Source organism: Delphinapterus leucas, chromosome 3 (assembly GCF_059928025.1).
Source record: "Delphinapterus leucas isolate spDelLeu-1000000601 "Yukka" chromosome 3, BTC_Dleu_Yukka2, whole genome shotgun sequence".
Lineage (NCBI taxonomy): Eukaryota > Metazoa > Chordata > Mammalia > Artiodactyla > Monodontidae > Delphinapterus > Delphinapterus leucas.
The window spans coordinates 151,180,666-151,204,669 of NC_143131.1; the positions used below are offsets into that span (position 1 = coordinate 151,180,666).

Consider the following 24,004-nt stretch of genomic DNA (forward strand, 5'->3'; position numbering starts at 1 on the left):
AAAGTGGGGGGCTTGGATGTTGAGGAGTGAGGGGGGTCATCCCCATTGGTCTTTTTCTCCCCAGTTACCACATCTCCCCTGCAACCTCAGTGATGGCAGAGGCCTTCACTGAGAAATGGCCTGTGTCTCTGGACAAAGGAACAGGTTAAGAGGCTCCTATTGTCTGAAGAGTGTGGGGGCATGCCATTATTTTCCTTTCTTTTCTCTTGCTATTTCACCTGAAAGGTCAACCTGGTCATAGGGAACTGCATGACAGCATGGCGGCTTAAACACTTTAAGGAACATGTAGGAGGGGCCCCTGAAGCCTGAGAATGTGGGTAGAATTCCAAAGAGGAGAGAGCTATAGGAGGAGATTATTTAGGTCTGTGTACGAGCCCACATAAGTCCTGGGATCCCCCTGAGCCTCATGCACAGACAGAGCCAACGAGGCAGAATAGAGGCTTGCGGAAGTGAACTACAGTATAAACTGCCACTCAATTCCGAGATTAACCCCTGAGTGGTACGTGCACCATGTGGACACAAACAGCACAGCAGTGTCCTGAAAACTGCACCAAGACTGGAACAACTCAGAAGACAAGGCACAATACCTGTTTGACCATAGGTTCATGAATTGCTTAATAAAAACCACAGAAAAAGGAAAAGTATCAATCTCCTGAGGATTTTAATAGGAACCAGAGTCTCGAAACATAATAGGCAAACTTTCCAGGATACCACCCAAAATCACACAACGGAGCATACAAAGAACTAGGAAAATGTGACAAATTCTCAAGAGAAAAATGCAATCAACAGACCCAGCCCTGAAATAACCCACATGGAGGAATTAGCAGACAAAGCATCCATTACAACCATGCTCCATGAGTTAAAGGTAAATCCTCTTGAAATTAATGGAAAGAAGTTCTTCACTGAGAAGTACAAACTATGAAAAAGAAGCAAATGGAAAGTTTAGAACTTAACATGCAATATCCAAAAGCAAACATTCACTGGATGGGCTGAATAACAGAACAGAGAAAACAGAGGAAAGATTCAGAAAACTTATGGATCAATAGAAATGGCACAATCTGAAAAACAAAGAGGATACATGACTGAACAAAAATTAAGTCTCAGAGACATGTGAAACAATATTGCAAGTTCTACCTTTTGTGCCGTTGGAGGGTCTGAAGGAAAGGTGCAGAAGAAAATATATGAGGAAAAGAATAGTTGAAAACGGCACTGATTTCGAGACACAGACCTAAGCTCAGAAAGCCTCACCCTGACACACAATCTGATAAAAAAGCCAAGGTGAAGAATAATCTTGAAAGCAGTCAAGGAAACCGACCTGTTATACATCACAGAATGTCAACTTGAAGGACTGTGATTTCTCATCAGAAAACAGAGACCAGAAAAGAATGGAATAACATCTTTAAAGTATTAAAGGAAAAGACCAAACCAGGATATGATATCCTTAAAGCAAGGATATCCTTAAAGACTGAAAGCCAAACAAAAGCCAAAATGAAGTCTGATGGAGATGAGAGAAAACTAAGAGAATTCATCACCAGACAATTTGCTATAAAAACATTACATGAAAGGAACTTCTTCAGGCTGAAGTGAAATGACACAAGAAAGAAGTAAGCTTGCAACTTCAGGAACAAAGGAAGGGCAACAAAAATGGCAAGTATCTGGAAAAATTATCCTCTTACATTATTTTATATATGTATGACTTTTTTTTTTTTTTGGCCACGCCTGCGTGGCCTGCGGGATCTTAGTTCCCCTACCAGGGACTGAAGCCGGGGCCCCAGCAGTGAAAGTGTTGAGTCCTAACCACTGGACCGCCAGGGAGTTCCCTGTATATGTATGAAAAAAGGATACCACAGTCTCAGAGGGTGGCGTTGAAGTCATATAAAGGTGACACATATGACAGCTATAACAAAGAGTGGAAGGTAAAAGAATCTATATGGATGTAAGCCTTCTGAATTTTATTTAATTGGTAAAATATTAACTCTAGACTGTGAAACAATACGTATACATAGTGTTATTCCAAGAACAATTAAAAAATGACAAACTCAAGAAAATTGGATAACCTCAATAGTCCTATATTTAGGAATTGTGGACAAGATAGCTAAAACATTCACATTTGTGTTTTGTGAAAAGTTTTTCTCTTGGTTAACTGCCTAGGAGTGGGTTTTTGGGTCATATGGTAAGTATGGCCCTCTCAGCCAGCCCTGGCCACCACTTCAGGTGTCACCCCAGCAGGATCTGGATGGTGTGGGCACTTCCGTTCTTAGCGGCTCTCCCCTCCAGTGGCGCCAGGGGAACGCAGAGGCGCTGCTGCCAAAGCTGCCGCCTCTTGTGGGAGCTGCACAGCCAGCAACCTTGCTCCACGTTGCTGGGCGGGGATCCCGTCCAGTACAGTTAGTTACCCCGACAGCACTGGGGCGCGGCCAGGGGAGAAGGGCCAGCTGTCCTGCCAAGAAGCTCATCACCCTCAAGGCAAACACCTCCAGCCCTCAGACCCCTGGGGAGATTCAGAAGCGCTAGACGGTCCAGGGGCGCGCATCCTCACCTGTGCGCCCCAGGGCCTGACGTGTACTCTGCGCATGCGCCACCCCTCCCTAAATTGTTGCGCCCCACCAACGCACGCCCATTGTTCGCTCACAGGTTTCAGAGTATAAAAAGGCAACAGGCCAAAGAGAGCGCACTCCACTTTTGGCCGAGTTGGCAGCTGAAGGAGAGTGCTCAGAGCCCAGCTCTGTATCCACGGACCGACCTCACCTAAGTTCTCTAGGAGCAGTTACTTAGGTAGGCCCTGCCCCTCACCCCCGCCCCGGGCACTGGGGGACCAGCACCTGCCAGGAGGGCTCGGCTGCCCCCAGCCCGCTCCCCGCGCCCACCGACTTCCCGTGGCCGGCCCGGGCCACCCAGCTGTCTATGGCCGGCTATCCACTCGCAGGCCAGCCCACAAGTGTCCAGTGACTCTGCATCTGCGCTTTGCCACAGAGTCTCTGAGACCCCATTCTACCATCCCGCAGACGCTGCACTCCTTATGGGGATCCTTATCTCCATCTTCAGGCGAGGCCATCGGAAGAAGGCAGTGATGGGTGCTCGCACCTCCACGACGTCCCGCAGCTCAGCGTCCGCAGTGGACACAGTCACTGCCAGTGTGGCGCAGGGGCAGCCAGTGCCGGCCACGACACCCAGCTGTGTCCCGAACTACAGCACCGAGAAGACGGTGTTGAGGGCCCTGGGAGAGAGGGGGCAAGGGATGGCCAAGCAGGAGGAAGTCCCCACAGTCACAGTGAGGAACGATGACCAGAGAAGCGGCCCCAATGACACCGGGGACGCACGATCTGCATTTAGGCCCCTGGGGGGCTCTTTCTTCGTGCCCAGGTCTGGACCTCTGCAGAGAGACCTCCACGCCAAGTGGGCAGAGGACAGATCCGCCAGGAAACAGCAGACCTCTTGTATGAGCTCCTGCCCCCAAAGAAACGCCATCACGAGCTCATATAGCTCCACCCGAGGTTTCCTGCCAGTGGAAAGAAGGAGGGGTCCCGCTATACCGCAAGGGCTGCCCCAGAAGTCTACAAAGACAGGGGGCGAGGAGGGCCCTCCATCGCCCTCTGCAGCTCCGGTGGTTTCCCGGAGGAAAAGCCAGCCTGACAAAAATGCAGAGACAGCAAGAGGGCAGAAAGGACCCTGGAGGAAGGGCTCCCGCACATCTGACAGTCCCAGGCCCCGAAAACGCAGGATTCCTCTGCTGCCGCACCGGCGAGGGGAGCCTCTGAGGCTGCCCCCAGCCCCTGAGCCGGGTTTCCGGGTCACCGCTGAAGACCTAGACTCAGAGAAGCAAGCAGCCTTCAGGCGCATCAACAGTGCGCTGCGGGGTGAGACCTATGCCATCGGGGACCTGGGCATTTCTCCCCAGCATAGGAAACCCATGTGTGTGGACTCTCCTGTCTTCACCCCACAGAACCTCCCTCCCGTCACCAGCCCTACTGCCCCCTCCCCAAGCCTGCCCGTTACGTGTACTGTCAGTTCCAGACCCTCACCCGGCACATCTGCGGGCCTGGCACCCCAGGCCGCTTCTGACCCTGAGGTCACCCCCATGGACACCACTCCACCCTCCCATCCTCTCCTCTTGGGGTCCGCCCCTGGCTCCAGTGGGAGCCTCTTCTCCTCGACCCAGGCCCGGCAGACGCCCCCCAGTGACAGCACATCCTCAGTCACAGTCACCACCAGCTTGCTTGCACTCAGGTCCCGCACCCAAACTCTGAGATTTCCTCTGCAGCCTGGAGCCACTACCCAGCCCATCTCTGGGGCCCCTGATTGGCAGCAGCGAGGAACCACCGCCTGTGGCAGCTCTCCCCAGCATAGGAAGCGGAAAGCTCCAGGCTTTGCCTCTGCTCCAGGCCCCGCAGCTTCGGACGGCCCCGCACAAGCATCTTCTGGGTGTTCATCATTTACAAATTCCACCGTGGGCACCCATGCCAGCACACAGCTGGGTTTTGGGAGCAGAGCGGCTGCCCGAGATCTGAGCTGCATGTTTGCAGCTCTCAGCCTTACAACAGCAACGAGGGGACCCCCGAGCACCACACACAGCAAAGGGGGCAGCGTGGGCCTGAACTCCTGGGGCCCTCCTCACCAGAGCCACCCCATGGTGACCACGGGACCCAGCCCTAAGAAGAAGCCTGGGTTTGGAGGCACTACTGCCTCCATCTTAAGTCACATCCCTGGGGGCCCTGATTGGCAGCAGCGAGGAACCACCGCCTGTGGCAGCTCTCCCCAGCATAGGAAAAGGAAAGCTTCAGCCTTTGCCTCTGCTCCAGGCCCCCCAGCTTCGGGCGGCCCCGCACAAACATCTTCTGTGGGTTCATCATCCACAAGTTCCACCGTGGGCACCCATGCCAGCACACAGCTGGGTTTTGGGAGCAGAGCAGCTGCCCGAGATCTGAGCTGCATGTTTGCAGCTCTCAGTGTTACGGGAGGGCCCATCTTAGGTCACATCCCCGTGGGCGCACCCAGGCAGGGCCCCCCTACTTCCAGCGGAGGGCGCAACCCATGCCCAGCCAAGACTGACTTTAGGGGTGTGTCGGTTCCGGCCTCTACTACTATCAGCCCCAGCTCCGCAGTGGGCACAGCAAGGTGCAGCCTTGCTCTTAGGGCCCCCTCATCACCTGCCAAGCGCTTGGCTGGACAACAAACCGCTGGGCCATCGACCAAGTCATTCTCCTCCGGGTCACGATTCATTACCTTGGGGTTTAAGAGGAGGAAGTTGGCCTGAGCCAATAATTTTGTGGCGAGGCCATCAGTGTCCACCTCCTCCCAGGCTGGGCCTCGTGTGGACCCTGTTTCGATGTGAAACTTATAATAAAGCTTTGTTCTTGTTCTTTTGCATAATCCTCACGTGTCTGTGATCTGTAGATCAAGTGGGAAAAGCACTGGCTTGTATGAGTGGTAACATGGAAAGCCAGACCTGTTTACAGTTTCCTGTGACCCTGCTCATGGGTTGTGAAGAGTAGCACAACAAGATGGCTACAAGGGCCCTATATTAAAAGTGTGTTTTGAGTTTAAACGATGCAGCCCGGAAGAAAATGGGCCCAGAGGGAGGGGTAAACAGGGAGGGTCATCCTTGTCTGTTGTAATTGCTGCTTCCCACCCACCTCTCTGGCCTGGAGGGGGCTGGGTCATCCCGAGCACACACCAGCCGCCCATACTCTACATGTTTAGTATTTTCTAATGTAGCAGTTTCTTTGACTTTTTTTGTTTTGCTTTAATAAGTCTTAGGCAAATCATTTACATGCACATCTCACGCAGAGAGTATATGTCCATACAACCTAAAGCAATCTACAGATCCAGTGCAATCCCTATCAAAATTCCAATGACATTTTTTATATAAATAGGAAGAACAATCCTAAAATTGGTATGGAACTGCAATAGACTTCAAAAGCCACAGCAATCCTGAGAAAGAAGAACAAAGCTGGAGGCAACACTTTTCCTGATTTCAAATTATACTACAAAGCTAGAGTAATCAAAATAGTATGGTACTGGCATGAAAACAGACACATACACCAATGCAACAGAATCAAGAGCCGAGAAATAAATCCACACACATACAGGCAACTAACTGACAGGGATCCAAGAATACTCAACAGGGAAAAGATAGTCTCTTCAGTAAATGGTGTTGGGAAAACTGGATATCCACATGCAAAACAAAGAAAGTGGACCCCTATCTTACACCATTTGTAGAAATTAACTTGAAATGGATTAAAGACTTAAATGTAAGACCTGAAACTGTAAAACTCCTAGAAGAGAACATAAAGAGAAAGCTCTTTAACATTGGTCTTGGTGATGATTTTTTGGGTATGACAACAAAACCACAAGCAACAAAAACAAAAAGCAACCAATGGGACTACATCAAACTAAAAAGCTCCTGCAGAGCAAAAGAAACAATCAACAAAATGAAAAGGCAACCTAGGAATGGGAAAAAATATTTGCAAACCACATGTATGATAAGAGGTTAATATCCAAAATCTATAAGGAATTCAAACAACTCCATAGCAAAAAACAAACAAACAAACAAACCAAAACAAATAACCTGATTCTAAAATTGGCAAAGCAGGGGACTTCCCTGGTGGTCCAGTGGTTAAGACTCCACACTTCCACTGCAGGGGGCATGGGTTTGATCCCTGGTCAGGGAATTAAGGCCCGCATGTCATGCAGTGTGTGTAAAAAAATAAAATAAAATAGGCAAATCAAGACTAGGAAACAACTAAGTGTCCAACAGGTGAATGGATAAAGAAAATGTGACATATAGATATAGATAGATAGATAGATAGATATAGATAGATAGATAGATAATGGAATTTTATTCAGCCACATGAAAAGAAGGAAATCTGCCATTTGTGACAACACAGATAGACCTTGAGGGCATTATGCTAAGTGCATTAAGTCAGAGGGCGAAACATAAATACTGTATGAGATCACTTATATGTGGAATCTTTAAAAGCAAAGAAGAAACAACTCACAGATACATAGAATAGACTGGTTGCCAGAGGTGGGAGGTGGGTGAAATAGCTGAAGGTGGACCAAAGGTACAAACTTCAAGTTATAAGATAAATAAGTCCTGGGGATGTCATGTATAATGTAGTGACTATAGCTAACAATATTGCTGTGTATTTGAAAGTTGCTAAGAGAGTAGATCTTAAAAGCTCTCATCACAAGAAAAAAATAATTTGTTACTGTGAGTGGTGATGTATGAAAAGCCATGGAAGAAGCTTAAATTCATATTGCTAGTTGAAAGAAACCAGTCTGAAAAGACTACACACTGGATGATTCCAACCATATGACATTCTGGGAAAGGCAAAACTATGAAAACAAGAGGACATGTGGCCCCAGTGGACACCACTGTCTCTCCTTTCAGGAGCCTCCAGGTGCTGGAGACCTTCCCCCCTGAGATCCAGGTCTTCATGAAGGACTCCAGTGGCCAGGGCAAGCCTTACACCATTGACCCTGATGACTCCATCCACGACTTGAAAGAGAAGATTGAAGAGGCTGGAGGACCTTACATGGAGGATCAGATAGTCAGGTTCCGGGGCCAGAAACTGTGGAATCAATAGCTTCTCAGACTGCACATCAAGGATTGTGACACCATCATGCTCGTTAAGAGAGGCCCCACATCCCCACGAGTGCCAAGATCAGGCTGTTCATTTTGTAGACTTCTATGGTCATGTCCCCCTAGCTCACCCCTTTCTACCCAGACCACTGTGCTCTTTCTGAAGCATAAATAGAAACAGAATCCTCCCCTGCTTAAAATTCTCCAATGGCTCCTATTACCTACAGAATCAAGTTGAAGTTCCTTTGCTTGGCATTCAGGGTTCTTGACCATTTAGCTCTTGCTGACCTCTCAGTCTCTCCTCGTCACTCTCAGAACATACCAGACGTGGCCAAACACTTGCAATTCCAGAACACTGAATGCTGGCTCACAACTCCATGACTTTGAGTCAACTTTCCTTCTCCCCCATGTTGTCACCTTTCAAAGCTCAAACCTCTAAGTTATTGATTCTCAAAAGTAAGGACCCCAGACCAGCAGAATCAACATCATCTGGAACCTCTTTGAAATAAAACTTCTCAGCAACTAGCCCAGAATTACCTGAGTTAGGTTCTCTGGTAGTGGGACTCAGCAATCTGTGTCTTAACAAGCCTTCCAAGTAATTCTGAGCAAATATGGAAGTTCCAGGGAGTTAACACCCCAGGGGGTAAGCCTTGGCGCATTGAAAGACAGCAACCAGTGAGTGCAGCGAGTGCATACTCCCCTCCTCCACCTCTCAGGTGGATAATTTTGAGGCACGTTCTGCATTGCTCCTTAGAGGGTCCCCAGTGGGATCAAAGCTCAGCTGCCCACAGTAGTGATCAATTTCATGATATTTCTTGGACTGTTTTTTCCTCCTTCTCAATCCCCCACACCTGTCCCTTGGGATCATTTCCCAAAACAAGTCTCATGCAACTCCTTGTCTCAGGCTCTGCATTTGGAGGAACACAAGCTAAGAGAAAACCCATCTTTATGTATCTTCCTCTTCCTAAAACCCAGCCCACACCCTTCCTAACTACTAGCTCTTCCCCCACCGCCATAGAAATGTGCCCAACTACGTGGCATTTCTACAAACCATAAAACCAATACACAATCGACTGCATGTTCCCTTTTTTTTTTTTTTTTTTTTTTTTGCGGTACGCGGACCTCTCACTGTTGTGGCCTCTCCTGTTGCAGAGCACAGGCTCCGGACGCGCAGTCTCAGCGGCCATGGCTCACGGGCCTAGCCGCTCAGCGGCGTGTAGGATCTTCCCAGACCGGGGCACGAACCCATGTCCCCTGCATCGGCAGGCGGACTCCTAAACACTGCGCCACCAGGGAAGCCCCATGTTCCCTTTTTAAATCGTTTTTTTTTTTCCTTATTTTGGCCACTCTGCAAGGCCTGCAGGTTCCTAAATACCAGACCAGGGATTGAACCCTGGTCCCTGGCAGTGAAAGCCCAGAGTCCCAACCGCTGGACTGCCAGGGAATTCCCCCTTTCGAAATCTTGAAAGCTGCTGAACTCCCAGATATCTCATGAAAATGAATAATGAAATGAATCAAAACTAATATGTAAAGTCTATTGAGCAAAGTGGTGGCTACCAGTGGGGAGAGGCAAAATAGGAGGACGGGATTAAGAGGTACAAACTACTGTGTATAAAATAGATAAGCTACAAGGACATATTGTACAGCACAGGGAATAGAGCCAATATATTATAATAACTTTAGTTTTTCAAAGGTTTATTATTTATTTAATTTATTTTTGGCTGCATTGGGTCTTAGTTGCGAGACGCAGGATCTTCACTGAGGCGTGCGGGATCTTTCATTGCAGGACGTGGGCTCTTCGTTGGGGTGTGGAGGTTTCTCTCTAGTTGTGGCCTGCATGCTTCAGGGCACATGGGCTCAGTAGTTGTGGCACGCGGGCTTAGTTGCCCTGCCGCCTGTAGGATCTTAGTTCCCCGACCAGGGATCAGACCTGTGTCCCCTGAATTGGAAGGCAGATTCTTTACCACTGGATCACCAGGGAAGTGCCTATAATAACTTCAAATGGAGTACAACCTGTAAAAATATTGAATAACTATGTTGTACACCTGAAACCGATATAGTGTTGTAAATCAATTATACTTCAAAAAAAGTTTTAAACTAAGACGTAAGGTCTGAATGTTTGAATAACGTTTGTTTGAATAACTTTTATATTGCCTTGAAGCTCATTATCTGTCATTATAAACATAGGACAAATGTTTGGAATCTCACTTTATTGTTGACTTTGGTTTGCGAAATTGCCACTGCTCTTTAAACAGTTATAATATAGGACTGTTTAAGGACCAGGCACTACCAAACTTTGAAAATATGGAGACTTTTAGAATTTATGTAATTAAAAATGTGATTCTTTCCGTTTGGGGTTAGCCAGTTGGAAAGTTTAAATTGAAACGTGTCATGATTGAGGGTTTTTTTTTTCCCCCAAATGGTATTTAAGACAACAAACACCCTCCACCCCACCACTTCCTCCAGCTAACACCTGGTCTTTCTCCTCCCTTTCACGACAAAGTTCTTGAAAGTGTTATCTACACTCCTGGTCTCCATCCTCCTCACCCAACTTACTCTTCAACCCCGCACCTAAAATCTGGCTTCTGCTCCCAGCTCTCCCTTACATTTCACCCACAATGATCACCAGTAGCCTCTTGGGTGCTTCTCAGACCTATATTCCTGAACTTATCGGAAGCATTAGGCAATGTGGACAACTTTTTTAAGCTCTCTGGCTTAAACAGCTACCCTTGTAGACCTCCCCACTTCCCACTCCTCCTTTTATCCTCCTCCCTTTGTTAACAGTACCCTCCATCCATTACCCAGGTACCCAAGCCAGAGAGCTGATAGCCATCCTGTCTTTTCCCTCACCTCCTACCTGTAGTCACCAAGTCCTGTTCACCCTCCCCCCAAGGTAGACCTAGAATCCCATCCCTTCTCCGGCCAAGTCCGGGTCACCTTCCCTCTCACCTGGATCACTGTACAGTGTCCTGACACGTTTCCCTACATATCTACCCCTGGCCCCTGCAATCCATCCTCCCCACAGAAGCAGCCAGACCAATCTTTCCAGAATGGTCATTTCACCTCTGGTCGCTCCTCTGATTTGCCACTGCCCTCAGGACAAAGTCAGCGCAGATTCACCTGATATGTGACCCAGTGGATCACTTTCTCTTTCCTAGAACAATGTTTCCACTTGGCTATCAAAACACACTGCTGATTTTTCTTCCACCTCCCTGGCTACTCCTTCGCATTCTTGTTTGCCGGATGCTTGCCTCTCCCCAATCACTTAATACTATTAAGTGTTTCAGGGCCCAGTCACTGGTCCTTTTCTTGTCTTGCTCTATACTCACTCCCTTGGTGAACCCATCCAGCCTCATGGCTTTAAATATATCTATGCTGGTAATTTGTATCTCAACCCCAGACTTCGTCCCTGAAATCCAGACTCAAATATGCAACTCCCTAGCCAACTTGGATCTCTCTCACTAGACACTCAAGTTTGCTTCCAAAGCCGAGCTCCCGACCTTCATGCCTACACTGTGCCCTGGCCCAGTCTTTCCCTTCTCAGTTAAGGACAATTCCATCCTTCCAGTGCTAAGGCCAAAAGCCTTAGAGTGGTCCTTGACTCTAATTTTTCTCTCACATCACACTCTATCCTTTAGCAAGACCTGTTTATACTCAAAATATAGCCAGTGAAATGATATGAGGTCTGGGATTCACTTCCAAATAATACAGGAGGGGAGATGTGGATGGAGATATCATTGAAACAAGATTGTCTGTAGGTTGGGACTTCCCTGGTGGTCCAGTGGTTAGGACTCTGTGCTTCTACTGCAGGGGGCATGGGTTCAATCCCTGGTTGGGGAACTAAGATCCCGCGTGCCGGGTGGCCAATAAAAATAAAAATGGGCAGAAGACCTGAATAAACATTTAAAAAACTGTCTACAGGTTGATAATTGTTGAAGATGGGGGATGGTACATGGAGGTTCATTGTATTATTCTACTTTTGTTCCTGTTTGAAATTTTCCATAATAAGAAAATTGAATCATACCACTTCTCCCTACCTTTCACTGCTACCATTCTGATCCAAGGCGCCACATCTCTTGCCTGGACTGTTGTAGTAGCTTCTTAACTGAATTCCTGCTTCTGCTCTCACCTCCACTCCCCACCCTCTGCTTTTAATCCAATCTTCCCACGAACAGCCAGTGTGATACCGTTAAAATGAAAGTCCATCCATGTCCCTCTTCTGCTTGGAACTCCCCAGTGGTTCCCCATTTCAATCAGAGTAAAAGCCAAAGTCTTAGTAGTCTTCAAGATCCTACACAATTTGCCCCCTACACTTGTACTCAAACCTCATCCCCTCCCACTCTCCCCCTTTGATCATTCCATTCCAGTCACACTGCTATTCCTCAATCCCACCAGGCATACTGCCGCCACAGGGCCTTTGCACTTGCTGTTCCTTCTCCCATTCTTCTTTAATTTTTTTAATTTATTTTATTTTTTTTTAATTTTTGGCTGAGCCGGCTCTCAGTCACGGCACACGGGATCTTTCGTTGGGGCGTGTGGACTTCTTAGTTGCCGCATACAGACTCTTAGCTGCGGCATGCGTGTGGAATTTAGTTCCCCGATCGGGGATCGAACCTGGGCCCCCTGCATTGGGAGAGTGGAATCTTACCCACTGGACCACCAGGGAAGTCCCACTTTCTCTCATTCTTCCCTCTGACATACATACCGCTCACTCTTCGCCTCCTTCATGTCTTTGCTCAAATGTCTCCTTTTCAGACCTTCCCTAGCCACCTTTCTTGAGACTGAACCCCTGAACATTGCCACTTCTCACCCCCCCCACACACGTAGTCAGTATCTTTTAACCTCTTTCCCTGCTTTATTTTCCTGATTAGCACTTATCACCGTCTTAATTATTATAATGTTACTTATTTATCCTGTTTATTATCTGTCTCCACCATTAGAGGGTTAGCTCTCTGCAGTCCGAGAATTTTGCCTATTCACTGCCGTATCCCCAGGACACCTGCCTGGCACATAGCAGGCACGCAACAAATGTTTGTTGAATGAATGAATGAATGGCATTCCGAGTTTCAATCCCTGCCCACCTGTCCAGGCACAGCTCTCACCTCTCCCCTCCCTGCCCTCCATGCCAACGTGGATCTGACAGCCGAGTCCTGGCACATACCAGGATGATTCACACTTCTCAGCCTTATCCTGTCTTGTGCCCTCTGTCTCCTGGCCGCGTTCCCAGTCTTTTAAGACTCATCTCAAGCAGGTGTTCACTGACACCACAGGTGACCCCAAAGAAACTCTTCTGCCTGAATTTCCACCAAGTTTCTGTGCCCTCTTTTCTCCTAGTACACAGGACACTGGACTCTCTGTGTCTCCTGCGTCTCCCCCACTGCTCTGGGAGCCCCTGGGGCAGGAACCACGTCTTACATTGTCTTCTTAGCACAATGTCTGGCACCCAGCCAGCACTCAATAGATGTCCAGTGAACGAATAACAATACTTGCATTTACTTAATGTTTTCTCTGCTAAATGTTCTCTTGCTTAATCCACACAACCTATGGGGTAGGTATTATTCTTAAACCCATTTTAAGGATTATTTCTGTGAGGGTCAGAGAGGTTAAGAGTCTGGCAAAGGGCAGACTGGAATTCCAGAGTTTGTTCTGCGGAACCCTAGAATTCCCACTGTTCAGCCCAACCTCCAGCGAGTGCCTGCTCTTACTGAGCCTGTTTTGGGTGACAAGGTTGTGGGGATGGGATTGGTGGATACCATCCAGCTCCCATCTCCTGGGGGAGTTGCCTTTCCCAGAGCCATCCTCAAGCCAGTTTCAGTTTCCAAGTTGTAAAAGGAAAATTAAGAGGTGAGAAATGAAACCTACAGCAGAAAGGGTGACTAAAAGCCCCGCCTGTTAATGTGGTTTCACCCAGTGTCCCTCGATACCCCAGCTGCAGTGAATGGCCTCCAGGAAGAGGATCCCCTGGTCAGCCAGACACCCCTTGTTTCCTCTGCACTCTGGTCCTTTATTCCACAGGGTGCTGGAGGTCAGCTGAGGAGGAGTCCCCTTAAAGAAGAGTGTGTGTGCCAGGAGCTGGGTAGGTGTGTGGGTATATATCTAGCCACCAGTGGTACTCTCAAGACAGAGATGGCAGTGCCCCCGAAGCTCTTTGTCACCCCAGCTTCCAGGCTGAACTCCTTCGTGGCTCACTGCCTGCATCCCAGCCAGAAGTGGAAAAAAGAGGTGTTGGAGACTGTGCAGGCTGTGGAGCAGTTCCTGAGGGAGCAGAGCTTCCAGGGGGAGCATGGGCTGGACCAGGAATCGGGGGTGCTGAAGGTGGTCAAGGTGAGACTGGTTCCCTCCATCCCCAGGCCAGGGCTGGGCAAAATGCAGCTTGTGGGTCTACATCTCTGAGGATGCTGGGACCTGTTGCCTCATTATCTCTAGCCCATGCTACTGACATCTCAAGACACTCCATCCCAATGCACTGCTGCCTTGAGCAGAGCAAGTCCAGTAAGGAAGCTAATAATAATAGTGTACATTTTTGGATGCACTAGCCTAACCCCTTAACATGTATTATGTCTAATTTGTGTACCCTGTGAGGTATGTATTATTCTTTTCCCATTTTGCAGATGAGCAGAATGGAAACTCAGTGATTTAAGATCCATAATGACCAAATGCAATGCAAGGTCTCTGATTGGATCTTGGTGTGAATGGACCATCTGTAAAATATAATTTGGGAACAGTTGCGGAAATTTCAATGTGGCCAGAATATTAAATAATATATATATATAAGGGAATTGTTTTTTTAATATTTATTTATTTTCTTGGCTGCGTCAGGTCTTAGTTGTGGCAATGCGGGATCTTTTGTTGCAGCGTGCGGGCTCGGGCTTCTCTCTAGTTGTGGCGTGCGGATTTTCTCTCCCTAGTTGTGGCGCGTGGGTTCCAGGGTGTGTGGGCTTTGTAGTTTGCGGCACACGGGCTCTCTAGTTGAGGCGTGGGAGCTCAGTAGTTGTGGCACGTGGACTTAGTTGCCCTGCAGCATGTGGGATCTTCGTTCCCTGACCAGGGATCGAACCCGAGTCCCCTGCATTGGAAGGTGGATTCTTTACCACCGGACCACCAGGGAAGCCCCAGGGAACTGTTTTATTGAGGCGTAATAGTTTTGTGGTTATGGGGGGAAATGTTCTCTTTCGTTGGACACAAATGCTAAAGTATTTAGGGACGATGGTCCTTAGCGTTTGTAATTTACTTTAAAGTGGCTTAGTTGAAGCAAATATGGCAGAGTTTAGACTTGTTGAATCTGGGCGGATGTATAAGTGTTCATTGTATTCTCTTTCTATTTTTCTGTTTAAAATTTTTGATAATGGAAATTTTTTTTTAATGGAAGCTCAGAGAGGTGAGGTCACTTGCCCAAGGTCACACAGCTAGTGGTGAAGCTGGGATTTCACCCAGGATCTATCTTACTCCACTCCAGGCTGCCCTCACTGAGCTTTTTTCCCCAAGCCCTTCCTGCAGCTGCGTCATGTCACCTGCTGTCCTAGCTGGGATCATAATGCAAGAGGGTCAAAACTAGAAAGGGGTGATGAGGAAAACAACTTTGAGGAAAACGATTTTGTTTTTCTGAGTGGCTGCCTAGGCATTTTACAGTATGGTGACCCTACTAACACCAAAAGTTCAGAGTCTGGACTTTTAGATAGGTTTAGGGTATCCCCACAGGTTCCTGCTTTGCCTTCCCTGGTGGAACCTTTTAATATAACCACTGAGTGGGCTTCCCTGATGGTCCAGTGGTTAAGACTCTGAGCTTCCACTGCAGCGGGCATGGGTTTGACCCCTGGTCAGGGAAGTTCTGCATGCCACACTGTGTGGCCAGAAAACATAAATAAATAAAAGTTTAAAAACATTTAGAGCTAAGCGGGTATAAAATAAAATTTTTTAATGTAAATTGATACAGCCACTATGGAGAACAGTATGGAGGTTCCTTAAAAAACTACAGATAGAACTACCATACGACCCAGCAATCCCACTACTGGGCATATACCCTGAGAAAACCATAATTCAAAAAGAGTCATGTACCAAAATGTTCATTGCAGCTCTATTTACAATAGCCAAGACATGGAAGCAACCTAAGTGTCCATCAACAGATGAATGGATAAAGAAGATGTGGCACATATATACAATGGAATATTACTCAGCCATAAAAAGAAACGAAATTGAGTTATTTGTAGTGAGGTGGATGGACCTAGAGTCTGTCATACAGTGTGAAGTAAGTCAGAAAGAGAAAAACAAATACCGTATGCTAACACATATATATGGAATCTAAGGGAAAAAAAAAGAAGGTCATGAAGAACGTAGGGGTAAGACAGGAATAAAGACACAAACCTACTAGAGAATGGACTTGAGGATATGGGGAGGGGGAAGGGTAAGCTGTGACAAAGTGAGAGAGTGGCATGGACGTATATACACTACCAAACGTAAACTAGCTAGTGGGAAGCAGCCGCATAGCACAGGGAGATCAGCTCGGGGCTTTGTGACCCTCTAGAGGGGTGGGATAGGGAGGGCGGGAGGGAGACGCAAGAGAGAAGAGATATGGGAACATATGTATATGTATAACTGATTCACTTTGTTATAAAGCAGAAACTAACACACCATTGTAAAGCAATTATACTCCAATAAAGATGTTAAAAAAAAAATAACCACTTAGAGTTAAGCCTGTGAAAAGTTAGTAGCCTCTGCCCCAATCACCTTGTAAGGACTAGGTGCTTGCTACCCTGCTCTATCTCCTGCTGGCTTGTGACCTGGGGTGGAAGACTGCCCTTCCCCCGGCTCACTGTGTCCCTTTGCTTCTGGGATATATAAGTAAGAAATCATTTTTTTAAAATTAATTTTTGTTGGAGCACAGCCGCTTTACAGTGTTGCGTTAGTCTCTGCTGTACAGCAGAGTGAATCAGTTACACGTGTACGTATATCCCCTCCTTTTTAGATTTCTTTCTCATTTAGGCCACCACAGGGCATTGAGTAGAGTTCCCTGTGCTATACAGTAGGTTCTCATTAGTTATCTATTTTTGAAAGTAATAAATCTTATGACTCTACTCCCTTTGTATGGGTGTATTGAAACTGCACCTTTCCTCCAAATGACCCCGGGGGTTTCATTTCCCCACAGAGGGAGTTTGGATGCTGAGGGAGCTACCTGCCCACACTGTGTGGGCGGCTTGTGGCCCCGGCCAACGAGAAATTAACACTTTATTTGGGCTTTAAACTCTCCCCCAACCCCTGAAAATCTGGTAAGCTGTGCTGGTCCATAAGAGTGAATGCTTGTCCTTGGGTTTGAATAGGTTTGAACTGAAGCAAGTCATGAAGCCTGTTCTAGAACGCTCTTCCCTCTCTGCCTATATCTTACCACTGGAAAAGGTGGGAAGGGCAGCACAGGCACAGCCTTCAGCGGGATGTGCTCTGTGCCATTCCCAGCCCTCTCACATAGGGCAGAAACGCCCCGCCCTCGCCAATTCCTGAGTTAAAGCCCTCACCTCTAATGTGACTGTATTAGGAAATAGGGTCTTTAAGGAGGTAATTAAGGTTAAATAAAGTCATAATGGTGAAGCCCTAATCAGACTGGACTCGTGTCCTTATAAGAAGATAGAGACATCAGCGGCCTCTCTCTGTCCATGCACACACACAGGTAAGACCATGTGAGGACTCAGTGAGAAGGCAGCTGTCTGCAAGCCAGGAAGATAGGCCTCAGAAGGAAGCAACTCTGCTGGCATCTTGATTTTAGACTGCAGAATTCCAGAACTGCGAGAAAGGAAATTTCTGTTGTTTAAGCCTCCAGTCTCTAGTATTCTATTATGGCAGCCCAAACAGACAAATGCACCATTGTACGTTGGCTTTTTTCCCCAGGAGAACGGTACCTAGAACAGTAGACTGGCATCCTGGTCCCCAGGTCATTTTGGTTCAGTTAAATTCTTAAAGTAGCACTTACATCTTACCTCACACTGAAATAAATCCTTTTGTAGCACGTGAGTGGCACAGAGTGGAGCTTAAAAGATTTAGCAGGCCATCATGCTCTCTCTAACCCACCCCTCGAACCTGCCTTATAGCATCCTCTTTACTTCCCAGTCCAAACCCTGTGTTCCAGTCTTTTCCCTGTCCCCCATTTATAGTGCCCACTCCTTCCTTGCCCAGTTGGAATTTTCTCTAGCTTCCATGCCGACTGCCCAAACCCCATCTGTTCTTCAGGGTCATCCTAAGCCTTACATCTTTGTGGCCTCTTCTCAACCTTCCAGCCAACCTCTGCATCACTCTGGTACTTCCTGCCTTTGCAGAAATTTAACAGAAAGAGAGGAGGGGATTGGAGGCACTGGGCCTAAGATCTCAGGTGGATGAGATTCTTCCCTGCAAGCCAAGTGTCCGGCTGTAAACAATACCTTCAGGGCCTAAACAGTGAATAGAGGGATAGAAAGTGACTTGACTGGTGTATGTATGTGTTTATACCCATATATGTGAAGTCTGTGTTCTTGGAGTAGAGCCCCATTCATTTAGAGAAAAAAGAGCCCGCTCCAAATTCCCCATCTGGAACTAGAAATTTGTCCTTAATGAGGCACATGTATAACACAGGTTATAGATTAAGACTGACCTGAAGAGAGCACACTGACTTTTGTCTAAGCACGTCACACGTCAAAGACAGCTAGACGTGGAAGAAGCCAAGAAATCAAGTGTAGGATTTCCCAAACTGCAGTCAGTTACTAACCACAGTAATAACTTTTTTAAACCTTATTCACATTGCATCAAAGGGATGCTTTGATGCACTGCTGAGGTCTTCTCAGCAAAGCTCATGGGAATTTGGTACATGAGGATCCACAATAGCGATCCATTTCATCGGTGTCAATCTTTCTGGACAGTTTGGGTGGAAAGGACAATTCCTGAAGGTGCGATACCTTCACCGCATGTACTAGCATTGGGTCTTGCTTGTGTGTGTGTCACCGACTTCAGCCTTGCTGTAGCAATAATAGCTAAGATACTGTAGAGCTGAGAGGCTATTTAAGTATTTATAGATATATACATAAGATAAAAGCACCTAACTTGTTTCTACCTATTGCTTACTTTCCACAGCGGTGTCCACACCACACTTCAGGAAACAGTGATGTTGTCCAATTTGTCTTCTCATTTGAAGATGAGAAATGAAGGTCTGGGGACCTTTCATTGCTCAAGGTCATTCGAGTGTTTAAGGGCAGGATGCTGGGGTTCCTGACTTCCAGAGAACCTAACTTTTCTCTGAAATTATACTGCCCCTTAATCTCTTAGCAGTACATAAAACAAATATTGGCGACCTCGTGACCTGCCAGCCCTCGGGTGAAAGGGAGATCTGTGACTGGCTCTCCTGTTAAACGTTTAAGAAATGGGAGTCTAGGGAAAGAAACCCAAAACAGTCATGCAAAGACTCACTCACGGAAGGGGAGCCCATGGTCGTCTAGCTCAGTGCTGGGCTGAACCCTGGATCGTCCAAGGAGGCTCTTGGAGGCCTCTCTGCAGGCCAAGAAGTCAAGGCATAAGGGGGAATAAGGCAGGTTTGCTTCTGTGTCTTCATGTTATTTTCATGTAAGATAGCACTGAAAATTTCAAAAGTAACACTGGAGATGTTCTTGTCCATTTTCATCTTATAGATAATGACATGAAGGCTCAAAGGGGGATCGTGTTTTGCTAGTTAATAACAGACAACATTCCTCATCCAGCATTCCTATAGCTTAAAAAAGCAATAGAGGCAAGTGGGTCCATGAACATGGGTTTTGTGGTCACGCAGATTTGAACGTGCATCCCAGCAGGGCTTGAATGGAGTTTTTCTCTCCAAATTAGGCAAATTGTTTCTCCAAGGCTCATGGGGTGGTCAGTGTTGTTATAGGGGAGTGAGGTAAAAGCATTTTCCTCACCATATCCTTCCCCAGACATGTTATCTGAAAGGAAGGAAGGAATGAAAAATGGGAGGGATATATGGAGAAAGAGGGAGGAAACTAAGGTGGCAGAGAACATGCCTAAAAGTCCTCCATGTTACTTCTGCTGTGCTTCCACACGCTCCTTGGGACCTCGCTTGCCAACAGAAATGTTGATTAAGCACTCTGGTTCTTATGTACTTTCTGCATTGGGAACACTTATAGTTAGGTTTCAGGGCTCTGAACTCCCCAAACTGGGGAACTTGTCATTAAAAGGTCTTTTAAAAAGCACAAGTGCCCCAAAGTTTAATGGCATTAGATTTTGGCAATGATTTCTTGAATATGACACCGAAGGCACAGGCAACAAAAGGAAAATAGAGAAATTGGACTTCATGAAAATTTTAAAAAATCTGTGCATCCAGACCCTATCAACAGAGGAAAAGGGCAATCGCAGAATGAGAGGAGATGTTTGGAAATCACATATCTGATAAGGGATTAATATCTAGAGTGTACAGAGAACTCCTAAAACTCAACCACAAAGCAAACAACCTGGCTAGAAAACGGGCAAAGGACTTGATTAGACATTTCTGCTAAGAAGATACATAAATGGCCCATAAACACCTCAAAAGATGCTCAGCATCAGCGATCATTAGGAGAGTACAAGTCAAGACTACAGTGAGATACCACCTTACACACATTAGGGTGGCTACTGTGAAAACAAAAAATAACAAGGGTTAATGAGGATGTAGGAAATTGGAACCCTGTGCACTACTGGTGAGAATGTAAAATGGTACAGCCATTGTGCAAAATATCATGGTGGTTCCTCAAAATTAAAAGTAGGATTACCATATGGTCCAATTCCACTTCTGGGTATATACCCAACATAACTGAAAGCAGGTTTTGCAAGATACTTTGTATACCTCTGTTCATAGCAGCATTGTTCACAATAACTAAAATGTGGAAGGAACCCAACTGCCCACTGACAGATGAATAGATGAGCAAAACGGGGTATATACACAACAGAATATTATTCAGCCTTGAAGAGGAAGTTCTGACACAGGCTACAACATGGATGAATCTTGAGGACATGATGCTAATCTACCAGTCACAGAAAGACAAATGCTGTCAATTCCACTTGTATGAGGCACCTAGAGTGGTCAAGTTCATACGGACAGAAAGTCGAATGGTGGGTGCCAGGGGCTGGGGGTAGCGGTTGCTGGAGGGCAGAGAGTTCCAGTTTTTCCAGAAGAAAAGAGTTCTGGAGTTTGGCTGCCGCACAACGTGAATGTCCTGAACGTGTCTAAACTCTACCCTCATAAGTGATACGATGATACAATTTTATGTGCATTTCACTACAAATAAAAACCAAACATGGACTTCCCTGGTGGCGCAGTGGTTAAGAATCCGCCTGCCAATGCAGGAGACACGGGTTCGAGCCCTGGTCCGAGAAGATCCCACATGCCGCGGAACAACTAAGCCCGTGCACCACAACTACTGAGCCTGCACTCTAGAGCCTGCGAGCCACAGCTACTGAAGCCCGTGTGCCACAACTACTGAACTGCATGCACCTAGAGCCCGTGCTCCGCAACAAGAGAAGCCACCACTGTGAGAAGCCCGCACACCGCGACGAGGAGTAGCCCCCGCTCGCCGCAACTAGAGAAAGCCCGCGCACAGCAACGAAGACCCAACACAGCCAAAAATAAATAAATAAATAAATAAATTTAACAATTAATTTACAAAATTATTTAAAAACTAAAATACCAAACAAAAGTGCCCCTCGGAGACACAGTAAATATTTTTGTCATTCACAGTTTAGAGCTGCCTCATTGTCAGGGTGCTAGTCTTCAGTCAACTAGCTGAGAACTGGTACGGAGGGGATGGGAACTTCCATGAAAGAGCTTCTGAAGCTAAGTAGCCTGGTCCATTTCCTAATTTCTTTAGCGAATATCTGAGTGCTTGCTGGAGCCGGGCACTGTACTTGGTCCTCGAGATAGACGGCTGTGAAAAAATTATACAGAGATCCTTGCAATCTGGGAGTGAGAGGTGGGGTAGGGAAGGACCCGCAAATAAAAGCATGGAAGTTTTTAGCATGTTACCAGATGATGTAGGTTACGGGAACAATAAAGCATCAAAGGGAAAGAGGGCTGCCCTAATTTGAAGGGGACATGTGGACAGACCGGAGAGAGCAGCCCCTGTAGTTATGGAGAGAAAGAACATTCTAGGCAGAGAGAATAGTAAGTGCAGGAGGCTATGGGGAGGGAGCTGCTAGGAACAGCCAAGGACAGCGTGCCAGTGTGTCTGGAAGGGCTTGAGGGAAGGGGAGGGATGGTGTGTGTGTGTGTGTGTGTGTGTGTGTGTGTGTGTCAGAGAGACAGAGAGACAGAGAGAGAGAGACAGAGAGAGAGAGGAATGGGGAGGGGGAGAGGGGGAGAAGACTGCTTTTGTTCGAATCCAGATGGGAGCCTCTGAAGGGTTTTGAGCTCTGAGCAACACGATCTGACTTGGGACTCACCAGGATCACCCTGACTGCTGTACCTAGAACGGATTGAATGGGAGGGGGCAACGCAGGAAAACGCATTTGAAAGGGGTGCACAGAAGGGGAGAGCAGGGCTGGTGGGACCTGAGGAGAGAGGTTTTCTGTCTCTTGCAGGGTGCCAGCTAGGGTTTAGTCTGGGTGTGGCCGCCCCGCTCCCGTCTGCAGCACTCTGCCCTCCTCACCTCCTGTAAAGGGAGGCTAAGTACATCCTTGAGGCTCTCCCAGAGAGTTGATGGCCTGCCTGGGACAGTCCTGAGTCACAGCCCCTTGGCTGTCACCAGCTCCAGGGATGCTCCTGTCCTGAGCATTAACCTCCCTCAGGGGGAGTCCTCATTCTCCAGGGAGGAAATTGATATCTCACTGCTGCGGGATCTGAACTCCTGTAAAGCTGCAGGACAAATGACTTCGCTGAACATGCTTCATGCAGGGAAGAATGGGTAATCTCAGAGAAGGGAATAAAACTTCTCAAAACTCCGAACCAGGGGATTGCAGAGAAGCTCGCTGTCTTTTCTCTTGGCTGTGTGTGTGTGAATCGGAGAAGGAGAGGGCAGGCAGCGACTTGGGTGTCGGTTCGCCCCCGCGGACCATCCTTCCAGGGCAAGTTTTTCTTAGTGTCACTCGATTTCCTGAAGTGGGAGAATGAATACCCAGTGTAGAAAAGGGGGAAGAAAAGCGTGTTAGCATGAAATATGGTCATCTGATGACTTGTCCATTATGTATTTGAGGAAGTGGAGATTCTGAAGACCTTCACCTACTCAAGGAGAGGAAATTGCCTCTGTCTACACCAGGACCTCTTACTTTTGCCACTGGTGACATTTTGTGTCCGATAATTCTTTGCTGTGGGCTGTCCTGGGCATTGTGGGATGCTCCTACAGTATCCCTGGCCTCTGCCCAGCGGACGCCAGCAGTCCTTCCCCAGCTGTGACAGCAGAAATGCCTCCTGAACTTGTCAATTGTCCGGGGGGCGGGGAGCTGGGGGGAGGGGGGCAGAGTTGCTCTGGGTTGAGAGCCCCTGACCCAGGCTCAGCAGGCACATGGGTGAAGTCTGGACTGTGTATGTCATGTCCTCTCTGGCTAACAATAATTGATGGAGTTAAAACTAGTAGTGGCTTCTGCTTGGTCACTGGGACAGCAGAGCATTCACTGTTCTGCCTTGAGAGAACAATTTTCCTGTGTTTTAACTAATAAGGCCCTTGTGATGGCTGGATTCTGGGCACCCCAACTAATAAGCGTGCCTATAAGGCAAAGAAACCAAAACCAACGTCCTCCCTGATTGCCAGGGAGGGGGCATGTTTTCTTGCCGCTCCCTCTCCTGGATCCATGCAGTAATTAGCCAAAGTAAAATGAATTTTAGCTCATGCTTAATTGCCTTTACAGCGTACTCGCCAGCACGGATGCAGTAGTGCTAAACTAATTTTTTTAATAAATTAAAAAAAATTATTTATTTTTATTTTTGCCTGCCTTAGGTCTTTGCTGCTGCGCGCGGGCTTTCTCTAGTTGCGGTGAGCGGGGGCTACTCTTCGTTGCGGTTCGCGGGCTTCTCATTGGGTGGCTTCTCTTGTTGCAGAGCACGGGCTTTAGGCGCGTGGGCTTCAGTAGTTGTGACACTTGGGCTCAGTAGTTGTAGCTCGCGGGCTCTAGAGTGCAAGCTCCGTAGTTGTGGCGCACGGGCTTAGTTGCTCCGTGGCATGTGGGATCTTCCCGGACCAGGGCTCGAACCGATGTCCCCTGCACTGGCAGGTGGATTCTTAACAACTGCACCACCAGGGGAGTCCCTAAACCAATTATTTTTTTAACTTTATGGCTTTAAATAATCCTTGGCTTTAAAAAAACCCTCAGCTAGGTAACCACAGCCCCCTCTGCCCTAAATCCTTTTCTTATACTTTTGTAGCTTTTTAAGCAAGGCCCCTCTTTAGGAAGACATAATCCCTTCTCTGTAGAAAACATGAAAGACCTGAACAAATCAAGATTTCTCCATGG

The 24,004-nt window shown here is 47.3% G+C and overlaps 1 protein-coding gene across 3 annotated transcripts in view; it reads left to right on the plus strand.

The window, feature by feature from the left end:
* LOC149749746 (2'-5'-oligoadenylate synthase-like protein 2) overlaps positions 1 to 19,331 on the plus strand; it is a 160,775-nt gene extending 141,444 nt beyond the window's left edge. For all 3 annotated transcript variants that reach the window (XM_089908502.1, XM_089908501.1, XM_089908503.1), the window contains one exon: positions 7,394 to 19,331. In XM_089908502.1, coding sequence (XP_089764628.1) covers positions 7,394 to 7,589 — 196 coding nt within the window. In that variant the 3' untranslated portion in view covers positions 7,590 to 19,331. The remainder of the gene's footprint in view (positions 1 to 7,393) is intronic.
* Positions 19,332 to 24,004: the final 4,673 nt, after the last annotated feature.